The 13,504-nt window shown below is 38.1% G+C and overlaps 1 protein-coding gene across 1 annotated transcript; it reads right to left on the bottom strand.

The window, feature by feature from the left end:
* Positions 1-11,697: 11,697 nt before the first annotated feature.
* Positions 11,698-12,475, bottom strand: LOC127112632 (abscisic acid and environmental stress-inducible protein). The gene is made up of 2 exons (XM_051046385.1): positions 12,303-12,475; positions 11,698-12,216 (listed from the first exon to the last, which is right to left on the bottom strand). Exons 1-2 carry the CDS (start codon positions 12,412-12,414, stop codon positions 11,858-11,860), a joined length of 471 nt encoding a protein of 156 aa, XP_050902342.1. The 5' UTR covers positions 12,415-12,475; the 3' UTR covers positions 11,698-11,857.
* Positions 12,476-13,504: the final 1,029 nt, after the last annotated feature.

Here is a 13,504-nt window from a genome sequence, read left to right as displayed (position 1 = left end):
GTACTGAGAAGAAGTGTTTCAAGTGTGGAAAAGGTGGTCACTTGGCCGCAGAGTGCCGGTTGAAGATTGTGACTTGTTTCAACTGTGGAGAAGTGGGTCATATCAGTCCACAGTGTCCTAAGTCAAAGAAAGAGAACCAGTCGGGAGGCAAGGTCTTTGCTTTATCGGGTTCTGAGACTTCTGCAGATGATCGTTTGATCCGAGGTACGTGTTATATTAATGGCTTTCCTCTTGTAGCTATTATTGACACAGGTGCGACTCATTCCTTTATATCTTTGGATTGTGCTGTGAAACTTAAGTTAGAGATATCTGAGATGCATGGAAGTATGGTGATTGATACTCCTGCGAAGGGTTCAGTGACTACTACTTCAGTTTGTTTAAATTGTCCTTTGAGTATTTTTGGTAGAGACTTTGGGATGGACCTAGTGTGTCGTCCACTAGTGCAGATTGATGTTATTTTGGGTATGAACTGGTTAGTGTTTAACCGAGTTTATATCAACTGTTTTGATAAGACGGTGAGCTTTCCTGAGATTGAGGAAGGAAAGAGTTTGTTTCTATCAGCAAGGCAGGTGAATGAGGAAGTAGTAGATGGGGCAGAGTTGTTTATGCTGTTAGCGATTTTGGAGGCTAAAGATAAACTGGTGAATTGCGATCTAGCTGTGGTGTGTGATTTTCCTGATGTGTTTCCGGAAGAAGTGAATGAATTACCGCCAGAGCGTGAAGTTGAGTTCTCGATTGATTTGGTACCTGGTACTAGGCCGGTGTCGATGGCTCCGTACCATATGTCTGCTGTTGAGTTAACTGAATTGAAGAGTCAGTTGGAAGATCTGTTGGATAAGAAATTTATTCGTCCGAGTGTGTCACCGTGGGGTGCACCAGTGTTATTGGTTAAGAAGAAAGAAGGTACTATGAGGTTGTGTGTGGACTACAGGCAACTGAATAAAGTGACGATCAAGAATCGGTATCCTTTGCCGAGGATTGATGATTTGATGGATCAGTTGGTTGGTGCGAGTGTGTTCAGTAAAATAGATTTGAGATCTGGGTATCATCAGATACGTGTGAAAACTGAGGATATTCAGAAGACTGCTTTCAGAACAAGGTATGGACATTATGAATATTCTGTAATGCCTTTTGGTGTGACTAATGCGCCTGGAGTATTTATGGAGTATATGAATAGGATTTTCCATCCGTATCTAGACCAGTTTATTGTGGTGTTTATTGACGATATTTTGGTGTATTCGAAATCTGAAGAAGAGCATGCTGAGCATTTGAGAATGGTTTTAAGAGTTCTACGAGAAAAGAAGTTATTTGCTAAACTGTCTAAGTGTGAATTTTGGTTAGAAGAGGTTAGTTTTCTTGGTCATGTGATTTCAAGAGGTGGTGTTGCTGTTGATCCTTCTAAGATAGAAGCGGTATCTAAGTGGGAAGCTCCGAAGTCAGTTTCTGAGATAAGGAGTTTTCTTGGACTTGCAGGTTATTATAGGAAGTTCATTGAAGGATTCTCTAAGTTGGCGTTACCGTTGACGATGTTGACTAGGAAGGGGCAAGCGTTTGTTTGGGACTCAAAATGTGAAGAAGGTTTCCAAGAGTTAAAGAGAAGGTTAACTACTGCCCCTATTCTGATATTACCGAGTCCGTCGGAACCATTTGAGGTTTACTGTGATGCTTCATTGTTGGGTTTAGGTGGTGTTTTGATGCAGAATAAGCAGGTTGTAGCTTATGCTTCGAGACAACTGAAGGTTCATGAGAGGAACTATCCGACGCACGATTTAGAGTTGGCAGCTGTGGTATTTGTTCTGAAGTTATGGAGGCATTACTTGTACGGGTCAAGATTTGAGGTTTTCAGTGACCATAAGAGTTTAAAGTATTTGTTTGATCAGAAGGAGCTGAATATGAGACAGAGGAGATGGTTAGAGTTTTTGAAGGATTATGACTTTGGTTTGAATTACCATCCGGGTAAAGCAAACGTAGTGGCTGATGCATTGAGTCGGAAATCATTGCATATGTCTATGTTAATGGTTAAGGAATTGGATTTAATTGAGCAGTTTAGAGACTTGAGTTTGGTGTGTGAGAGTACTCACAATAGTGTTAAACTGGGAATGTTGAAGTTAACGAGTGGTATTCTGGATGAGATTAGAGAGGGTCAGAAATCCGATATGCTTTTGGTTGATAAGTTGACTCTAGTGAATCAAGGTCAAGGTGGTGAATTCAGAGTTGATGAGAATGGTGTTTTGAAATTTGGTAATCGGGTGTGTATTCCGGATGTTACCGAGCTTAAGAAGAGTATTCTTGAGGAAGGACATCGTAGTGGCCTGAGTATTCATCCTGGGGCTACGAAGATGTATCATGATTTGAAAAAGTTATTTTGGTGGCCGGGAATGAAAAGAGAAATTGCGAGTTTTGTTTATTCTTGTTTGACTTGTCAGAAGTCAAAGATTGAGCATCAGAAGCCGTCTGGGCTAATGCAACCGTTGGCTATTCCAGAGTGGAAGTGGGATAGTATCAGTATGGATTTTGTTTCTGGTTTACCGAGGACAAGTGAGAATTTTGAAGCTATTTGGGTGATTGTGGACAGATTGACAAAATCGGCTCATTTCATTCCGATCAGTATGGATTATCCGTTAGAGAGATTAGCTGAGTTGTATATTGAGAAAATTGTAAGTTTGCATGGTATTCCGTCGAGTATTGTTTCGGACAGAGATCCTAGATTTACATCGAAGTTCTGGGAAGGTTTGCAGAGGGCTTTGGGAACTAAGCTGAGATTGAGTTCTGCATATCATCCGCAGACTGATGGTCAGACTGAGAGGACGATTCAGTCACTAGAGGATCTTTTGAGGGCTTGTGTTTTGGAAAAGGGAGGTGCTTGGGATTGGTATTTACCTTTGATTGAGTTTACCTACAACAATAGTTTTCATTCGAGCATTGGTATGGCACCGTTTGAAGCTTTGTATGGTAGGAGATGTCGGACACCTTTATGTTGGTATGAGTCTGGTGAGAGTGTTGTGATTGGATCGGAGATTGTTCAATAAACTACGGAAAGGATTAAGATGATTCAGGAGAAGATGAGGATTGCTCAGAGACGTCAGAAGAGTTATCACGACAAGAGAAGGAAGTCACTTGAGTTTCAAGAGGGAGATCATGTGTTCCTTCGTGTTACTCCGATAACTGGGGTTGGTCGAGCTTTGAAGTCGAAGAAGTTGACACCTCGATTTATTGGTCCTTATTAGATTTTGGAGAGGATAGGAGAGGTAACCTATCGTATCGCTTTACCGCCGTCACTTGCGAATTTGCATGAGGTTTTTCATGTGTCTCAGTTGAGGAGGTACATTCATGATCCGTCGCATATGGTCCAAGTAGATGATGTACAGGTGAGAGATAACCTGACTGTTGAAACATCACCTATGAGGATCGAGGATCGAGAGTTGAAGTAGTTGCGGGGTAAAGAGATTGTTTTAGTAAAGGTAGCTTGGGGAGGACCAGCAGGTGGCAATGTGACTTGGGAACTTGAGAGTCAGATGAAGGAGTCTTATCCGGAGTTATTCGCTTGAGGTATGTTTTCGAGGACGAAAACTCTTTTAGTGGGGGAGAGTTGTAACACCCCGATAAAAATAAGATAATTATTTAAATTAAGTTAATAGTATATTTATTAATTTAATTAAATAATTGGATTATTATTGGAATATTATTGGGATTATTATTATTGGATTATTATTATTGGAATAAAAGTTGGAATTAGAAAAGGTCCCATTTGGTAAAAAGAGGTTTTCACGTGAAAACAGAGAAACAACTCTAAAGTGGAAAAGGGCAAAGAGCAAGAGAACGAGGGTTGAAGAGAGGAAAAGCTTAAAGCTCAGAGATTTGCCGGATTAACTCAGGTAAGGGGGGTTTATCATCGTTTAATGGGTATTATGGGTTAACATGTAATGGATAGTGATAAACCATTGATTTGACTCTAATTGGAATGATGCATGATGAAACTGTGAACTTTTGGATGAACGAAATTGGGATTATAATTGAAGGAAATTCGTAGGAATTAGATGTAATAATGGTAGGAATTGTGAAATCGAATAGGGTATGATTTGTGTTAGATGATATGAACGATTACTGTGTAAAATTGGATTGTAGGAGGTTGGATATGAGGAATCTCGTGGTAGAGAAAACCATAGCAGATCTGGAAATCTGGTTTCTGGTCATACGCGTATGGCACTAGGCAATACGCGTATGAGATGGTCTGGTACGCGTATGGCACTAGGCAATACGCGTATGGATGAAGAAGATGATGTTTTGAACGTGGTTTGGTCTCTGTTGGTACGCGTATGGGAAAGTGGTACGCGTAGCATACGCGTATGAGATAGGTGGTACGCGTATGGGATTGGCTGAGAAATGGGCCATACGCGTATGGGACTAGGCAGTACGCGTATGGGCAGATTTGTGATTTTCCTGTGCTGTTGTTGTGCAGTTTTTGGTTGTTCAGCTGAGTAATGTAATTTAGCTGATGTATGATAGAGTAGGGATCATTTCCCGTTGTTTGAGTAGTATAGGTATTAGTAAAGTGTGCTAATGCTGTGATTGATTATGTGGTATGACATGATATGATTGTGTGGTGAATATGTTGATGATGTATGATGATATGCATAATGTTGTGAATGTATCTATCATGTATGAAATTATGAATGGACTGTTTATGGCTTAGAGTGTGAGCATATGTCCATTGTGGATGATTGTTGATGTTTGCATGACTAAGTGATTTAGCTTGCATATTGTGGCCTTTATGGTGGTAGCTAATTCCCATGGTGAGGAATTAGTGAGTTAGTATTGTGGATTGTTGTTGATGTTTGCATGCTAGGTGATTAGCGTGCATATCATAGCCCTTGGGGTGGTAGCTAATTCCCATGGTGAGGAATTAGTGAGTGAGTCACTAGGTCTCAAATGAGTGGGACTAGTGAGCTTGGTAGCCGTATCTGGATTTGATCGGTGAGGTTGAACTATATGTTCACGAATAGTCGGTACCGCATGCATGGAGTCTCATTGCATAATGTATGTATGTATGGCGTATAATATGAATGGATGTATTCCAATATTATACGTGTGTTTTATGGTTGTGTTGAGTTTGAGTATGATGATGATGATGATGATTATGAGTTGATATTGCCGTTGCTGAATATGTGTATGATTAGGGTGATGAAATGTGTTAATTTACTTATCATTACATGATATTTTATAATGCGTATTATATCGATTGAGGAACTCACCCTTACAACTATTTTTCAGGTAACGAACAGTGATTGAGTAGAAGCTAGTCCTTGGAGTCTAGTGTAGTTCCTTAGTGGGTCATGCTCTGGTAGATGTAACATCGGGACGGGATGTTTTACCTTATTTTCATTGTTGGTTGTTGAATGATCTTACCTGTAATGTGTTACATGGTTTGCATGTTGTTGTTAATTTCTATCCGCTGCGAATTATGCAAATGTTTATTTTGATAAATAAATGAGTATGACCGGATATTTTGGAACACGGTGTGAAGTGTCAAGTGTGACACCCTTAATTGCATATATACTCTGAATTATGTTTGGTTGTTTTAATTAATTATTGGGGGTATTTTAGAAGGGTGTTACATACAACTTCTAACACTCCCCTCTGAACTTGATGTCTCAGAAAATGATACTTGGTCTCAATGTGCTTGCTTCTCCCATGCAACACGGGGTTTCTGGCAAGATTGATTGCAGACTTGTTGTCAATCATCAGCTTCAGAGGTTTGTTTACTTTAATCTTCAGATCCTGCAATAGATTCAGAATCCACACAACTTGGCATGCAGTAACAACACCTGCAATGTATTCAGCTTCACAAGTTGACAACGCCACAACAGGTTGCTTCTTGGAACACCAAGAAATGGGACCTCCCAGAAATTTGAATAAGTACCCAGATGTACTTCTTCTGTCAACTCTGTCTTCACACCAATCAGAATCTGAATAACTCAGAAGTTCTGACTCATCCTTTCTTCCAGAAGGAAATAATACTCCATACTTCAGAGTTCCCTTGATATACCTCAGAATCCTGACAGCAGCTTGGTAATGGGACCACTTAGGTTTACTCATGAACCTACTAACCATCCCAACTGAATAGCAAATATCAGGTCTGGTATTGCACAAATACCTCAGAGAACCAACCAATTGTTTGAAGGTTGTAGCGTCCACATCCTTTCCATCAGAGTCAGAATCCAGTTTCTGATTTGTATCAGAAGGTGTGACAGCAATCTTACAATTCTTCAGTTCAAATCTCTTCAGAAGTTCTAATTCATACTTGAGCTGATGCAAAATAATACCTTTCTCAGAGTATCTGAACTCCATCCCTAGAAAGTATGTCATTTTGCCTAGATCAGTCATTTCGAATTCATTCATCAGAACTTTCTTGAACTTGGCTATCTCCTGTTCAGAACTTCCAATCAGCAGTATATCATCAACATATAAACATACCAGAGTCATATTTCCTTCAGAAGTATGCTGAACATAGACACCGTACTCCATCTCACATTTCTGAAAACCTTGCTTCTTGAAAAATGAATCAATCTTCTGATTCCAAGCTCTGGGTGCTTGTTTCAATCCATATAGAGCTTTGTATAATCTGTACACCATCCCTTCCTGATTCTTTTTCACAAATCCAGGAGGTTGTGACACGTAAACTTCTTCTTCTAATGGACCGTTCAGAAATGCAGATTTTACATCTAAATGCATCAGAGGCCAATTCCTGTTAGCAGCTATTGCAATCACCATTCTGATTGTTTCATGTCTTGCTACAGGTGCAAACACTTCAGAGTAATCCAGCCCAGGTTTCTGTAGAAATCCTCTGGCTACCAATCTTGCTTTATGTTTTCCAATTGAACCATCTGGCTTTAACTTCTGCTTGAAAACCCATCTGACGCTGATGGCTTTCTTGTCTTTTGGAAGTTCTGTCAGCTTCCAAGTCTTGTTTCTCTCTATAGCATCAAATTCTTCTTTCATGGCCTTCAGCCAGAGCTTCTGCTTAAGAGCCTCTTCTGTCCTTATGGGTTCAGAGTCTACTAACATGACACACTAAATAACTTCTCCTTCAGAGTCTACTTCAGTGTCTTGCAGCATGTCAAATTCTGCATATCTTTTGGGGATGTTTCTGATTCTTTGTGGTCTCTGAACTTGTTCAGAGTCTTGAACTTCAGAGTTTCTAGCTTCAGATGGTTGACTTCCTCCAGAGCTTTGATCATCTTCAGGGTCTGGCATATTTCTAGAGTCTGAATTGCCACCAGAATCTGGATTACCATCAGAGTCTGGGTCATCAGAGTCACCTTCATCTTCTGAGTCTTCTCCAGAGTCAGACTCACTATCAGAATCAGAATCAACGTCAGAGTTTACTCCAACTTCAGAAATTTTTAACTCTGACCTTTCTTCAGAAGTTCTAACATCAGAATCAAATTGAGACTTATCCCAATTCCAAACTTCTGATTCCTTCACAATCACATCTCTGCTGAATTCAATTTTATTGGTTTCTGGACAATAGAGCTTGTATGCACCTGTACTGTGGTACCCTATCAGAATCATCACTTTGCTTCTATCATCCAGCTTCTGTCTTCTGGCTTCTGGAACATGTTTATAGCAAACAGAACCAAACACCTTCAGATGACTAACACTTTGCTTATCTCCAGTCCACTTATGTATTGGAACTATTTCTTTCAACTTCTTCGTAGGACATCGGTTGAGTACATACGTTGCAGTGGCAACAGCTTCTCCCCAGAGCTTCTGAGGAAGCTTCTTCTCCTTTAGCATGCTTCTCACCATATCAAGCAAAGTGCGGTTTCTTCTTTCAGCAAGACCATTGTGTTGAGGGGTATAAGGAGCAGTAACCTCATGCTCAATTCCATTCTCCTCACAGAACTTCTGGAACTCTTTGGAGTTATACTCACCTCCACCGTCAGTTCTAAGAATCTTCAACTTCTGACCACTCTGATTCTCAGCCTTCATTCTGAACTTCTTGAATTCATCAAACACCTCGTGTTTAAACTTAATAAGGGATACCCATGTCATTCTTGTGAATTCATCAACAAATAACACAAAGTATTTATTCCCTCCAATCGATGCTACTGGAAATGGACCACACACATCAGAATGTACAACTCCCAAGGCATGTTTTGCTCTTGGAGCAGTTTCTGACGCAAATGGCAATCGTGGTTGTTTTCCTTCGATGCAAACTTTGCATGACTTTTCAGGCTTCTTAATTGCAGGAATTCCATGTACCAACTTCTTTGAATTCAGATGTTTTAAGCTTCTGAAATTCAAATGACCAAATCTTCTGTGCCACAGCTCACTCTCCTTCTCAGCACTTGTTGCACTAAGACATTCTGAGTCTGCAGTTCTGACATTCACCTTGAATGTTCTATTCCTTCCCTGTTCTGACTCCATGATCAACTTCTGATTGCAGTCATACAGCTTCAGAAGATTGTCCTTCATGGTAACTGAAAAACCTTTCTCAATTAATTGTCCCACACTCATCAGATTGCTTCTGATGCCAGGTACATACCACACGTTCTGAATCAATGTTGTTTTCCCATTGTTCAGAATCACTCTGACATTTCCCATACCTTCTGCATTAAGATATTTGTCATCAGCACATCTGATCTTTGTCCTCTTTTCAGAGTCAAAGTCAACCAGCCATTTCTTGTTTCCAGTAAGATGATTTGAACAGCCAGTGTCCATATACCACCAGTCTATCAGATCCATATCATCAGATTCAGAGGCCATCAATAGCACAGATTCGTCATCAGAACTTATGGCTATATTTGCTTCTTCTGATTTTCTCTCCTTGTTTGACCAACAGTCTCTAGCAAAGTGACCAAACTTCTTACAATAGTAACATTGGATCTTCTTCTTGTCATACTTCTCTTTTCCCTTCTGAGCATTCTTTTGTCTATCAGAGGTTGAGCTTTCTGACTTCTGACCACCATCAGATCTTCTCCTGGCTTCTGACTGCTTCTGATACCTCCTATCAGAAGTTGCTTTTAGAGCCTGCTGCTCTACTTCCCTTTCAGAAGTTCTCTCAGTCAAACGCAACTCTTGCGCTTCTAGACTGCTATGCAGCTCTTCAATTCTCATGGTGCTCAGATCTTTGGAATGTTCTATTGCTACCACAATGTAATCAAATTGAGAGGTAAGGGATCTCAATACCTTCTCCATGATTGTTTCTTTAGAAAGAGTTTCTCCACACGCTTTCATCTCATTAGTGATCAGAATCACTCTGGAGATGTATTCAGAAACTTTCTCATTATTCTTCATGTTGAGATTCTCATATTGCTTTCTCAAGGACTGAAGTTTCACCTTCTTCACTGATGCGTCACCACCATAACATCTAACCAGTGTGTCCCACGCAACCTTTGCTGTCGTTGAATCTGCAATCTTCTCAAACACATTTACATCAACACATTGATGAATGAAGAACAATGCTTTTTGATCCTTCTTCCTTACTTCCTTCTGCGCGTTTTTCTGTTCATCCGTCGCATCTGCTGCTACCGGAACATAACCATCAGTGACAAGATCTAGAACATCTTGAGCACCGAACAGTACACGCATTTGGATCATCCAACGATTCCAGTTTTTACCGTCAAATACTGGAAGTTTGGTGTTCATGTTGCCGTTTCCGTTCATCTTTCTACCTTGCACAGTACACTCAGATTTCTCACACAGTGTTTCCCAACCCACAAAATTAAAATTCTGATCAGATTTTGTTCAAGATTCAACACGAATCTAAGAATCAAAATCAAACACACAAGACCTCACGTTCACTCGTGTTTCCCGTGTTTCCCAATGAATCCGAACCGGAGCTCTAGATACCAATTGTTGGTGCAAAGGTAGAATAAATAAAGAATGGAAATATTCTATTAAGAGAATGACGGCTACAAAAGATGATAAAAGTTACAATGATTGTCACCCTATTTATAAGCTAAAACTAGGGTTACTAGAATAGGATAAAATACTAAAATACCCTCTAACAAACTTAGGGGCTAAGAAAATAATATAATTAATAAATATGAATTACTTCTAATATATAATTGGTGTTAAAACTGTTGATCAAATGATTTTTACAAGAAAAAAAAGAGTCATCAGAAATCATCATATGATTTAAAAAAAATTGAGAAACTCAAAAATAAAATTGGGACTATAATTATTATTTATTATTGTTTATTTATATAATTGTTAAAATTTAGATTCATTATCATTGGCACGACCGTGCATATGGTCGACAGTAGTTTAGAGTTTGAGGTATCATTATAATTTTGAGTTCGACATCTTCGGGACCACTATATCGGTACCATATTGGAGCTGAGGTACGATTTTAAGGTCGGTGTTTGTGTCGGTGATGGACACCATATTAGAGCTGAGGCGTTATGGTTTGTAAAACCGTGCAATTTCTTTGACTTTAATGCATTTGAGAGAAATTGTTAAGAACTGACAAAGAAAATAGCAGTTGACTGTTGGATCACATTGACATGTTATTTTCTTGTCATACTCCACACTGATGACTAGTTGACGGAGTCCGTAGTATTTGTAACTATAGAAGGTTTGATGTCAATGAAGGATATAATGATCACCGTGATTCAATATTTGCTTAACTTTTGTTGGATGAAGTCATATTCAGACATTGCATATGGAATCATGCATTTCCTTAAAATGGGGCCGCATTTTAAGAAATTAGTCATTAACTTGAGAGTCGTTTTCAAAATATATTTAAAAATATAAATTACCCAATTGATTTTGCGCAAGTGGGAGAATGTTAAATTTATCTAACTTTTTGTGGTTATAGTCAATTGTTGTTTAGTTTGTGAAAAATGGGTTAATCGTGATTTTGACGGAGTGCATAAATAAGTCATTTTATTGGTAAGTGATCTTTTTAATTAAATGACGAGTTTCTAAAACATGATTGGTGTGGGAAAAAGGTGGGCTTTAACCCTTTGTTAATAATTGATGAGACTAGGGTTATATATATTATATAGTTACATCCCCTTTGTAATCATAAGAATCAGAAACGTAACAGTTTGATAATTTATGCCATTGAGAGTTGTGAACGGGAGTGGAATAATATATTATATAATATTATATGGTATATTATATGATACACTCACTTATTTTTTCAAAATTGTAAATCAATCTAAAAAAATGACAACTCTTATATAATTGACCGATTACATTTGGTACCAAAGCTCATATTATATGTGATTATGAATTAATGGTTTTTATGCAATCTTAAACTAATGCCATTATAACCTATTCCAGCAATTATTTAATTAAACTTTGAAGTAAGACATAAATTGAACTAATAAGCTCTAAGTATATTACAAATTTAATAATACATATGATAATTTTGAGATATCTTTTGGTTGAGTTGTGATGATGGAAATTATTGCTTCATTGCAGGGGAACAAACACCAACATTGTTCTGTATACGATGTTTACGTTATGTTGCTGTTATTTTGTTATCATATCTAATGGTCATAATTTTACCGATGAACATTGAACATTGATTTATACAACGCTTTTCATTACTAAGATTTTAAATGCATGAAGCAATTTCTTAGTCTCACTTTATGTTAAATTTGCTTGTTCCGTCAATTCATGGACGAATTTTCTTACACAAATCAGCGGAATGGATTATATAAAAGGAGGCAAAGTACTAACAACAACGATGATATTTGATATATTACACATGATAACACATTCACCACTTTTACTCGAAATCAAACTCATCTTCACATATACATAGTGATTTATCTTTACTCTTTTGTTGAAAACCCAACATTATTTATTACACTTAACACATGCATGCATGATGATATAATCAGTTACCATTGTTGAAACTACCACCATGTCCACCTCCACCACGATAACCACCACCTCCATGGTTGTAGCCTCCTCCACCACCATTGTAACCACCGCCTCCATGGTTGTATCCTCCTCCGCCACCATGGTTGTATCCTCCACCGCCACCGTTGTAACCACCGCCTCCATGGTTGTATCCTCCTCCGCCACCATTGTAACCACCACCTCCATGGTTGTATCCTCCTCCACCACCATTGTAGCCACCACCACCATGGTTGTAGCCTCCTCCACCACCGTTGTAACCTCCGCCGCCACCATGGTTGTAACCTCCACCGTAATATTTGGCATCATTTAATTCATCTGACTTTTCAACAACGTCTGCAAATATAAATAATATGTGAATTTAATTCTTAAACAGCACATGTACTCATATTTTGGAGAATAAAATAAAAAACATAATTTACCATCTTTGGTATTAGTTGAAGTCTCAGTTAAGTCCCTAGCTGACACCTCTGAGGAAATAACAAGAACCATGGCCATTAGGCCAAGGATGAGAATTGCTATTTTGGAATCCATTATACTCAAATCAAGCTCAATTGAAATGTGATATTTAGTAGTGAAGGATGAAAATAATAGTAAGAAAGTGTGGTCTATTTATAATGGAAGGAAGGATGAATCAATACGGAAGCTTTACTCGGTAGTTGGGATGGAGCTAATATGTATTAATTCAATCTTGTCTACTTGCCATTAGCTGAAAGTGACGGTTTTGAAATCACAGTACTTCTAGTCAACACTTCATATATCGTGCTGCCTCGTGGAGCTGTTATCCAAATAGAAACAATCTTTGTAGTTTCTTAATTTTAAGTGTGTCCAAGTTTCAAAGGCATTCGCAAATGTGTCTTTACTTAGTTATTTATTTTCTCAAATGTGTATGTTATTAGGCTTTTAAGTTCTCAACTATATTTTCATTACACAGTTTACTTTATAAATTAAAATTATGTAGAAAAGACACTTATAAGATATTTACAATTTATGTACATTCAAATGTTATATAGACTATAATTGTTCATAACAGTAGTTAAAAAAAATGAAGGTTCAAAACAACCAAAACATAAAAAAAAAAAACTTTTTTTATGGAGCGGTGTATTGTTTCTAAATTTTAAGTTGTTTTTATTTATTATTGATTAATTGAAAGTAATTGATGGTTTATACTTTAATTTTAGAGCGTTCTATTAAAGGTGTCCATCTAATGGGTGAAATTGAAGAAATTCTCTGATGTGCAGATATCAAATGAGATCAAAGCAAATGTCGTTGATGTCGGCCTGATTCTGGTGGTGGATTGTTCCCTCACCATGCTCGACGCTATATGGTTGTTCTAGGGGTTACACCGATGATGGTCTTAGAGGAGTTCATCCATCCATCTAACTTAATATTGATCGTCTTATTTAAGACATTTAGGTTGTCCATCAATCCAATTAATATTGGTCATCTCATTTAAAATGTGTGGGGTAGGTGTCTTTGTTACGAAGAATAAGGTGACATAGTTTATCTCTTCAAACTCGCTTAGTTTGTTGTTTTGTAAGAGAAAAACTTAGTTATGTTTCTAAATTTGTGATTCATTTTCTTTGGGGTACAACATTCTGCCGTTTGAGTTTTATTTCAACAA

The sequence above is a fragment of the Lathyrus oleraceus genome, unplaced genomic scaffold, assembly GCF_024323335.1.
Source record: "Lathyrus oleraceus cultivar Zhongwan6 unplaced genomic scaffold, CAAS_Psat_ZW6_1.0 chrUn0189, whole genome shotgun sequence".
NCBI classification, from domain to species: domain Eukaryota; kingdom Viridiplantae; phylum Streptophyta; class Magnoliopsida; order Fabales; family Fabaceae; genus Lathyrus; species Lathyrus oleraceus.
The sequence above is the reverse complement of the archived record's forward strand: the minus strand, read 5'-3'. Positions and strand labels throughout refer to the sequence as shown.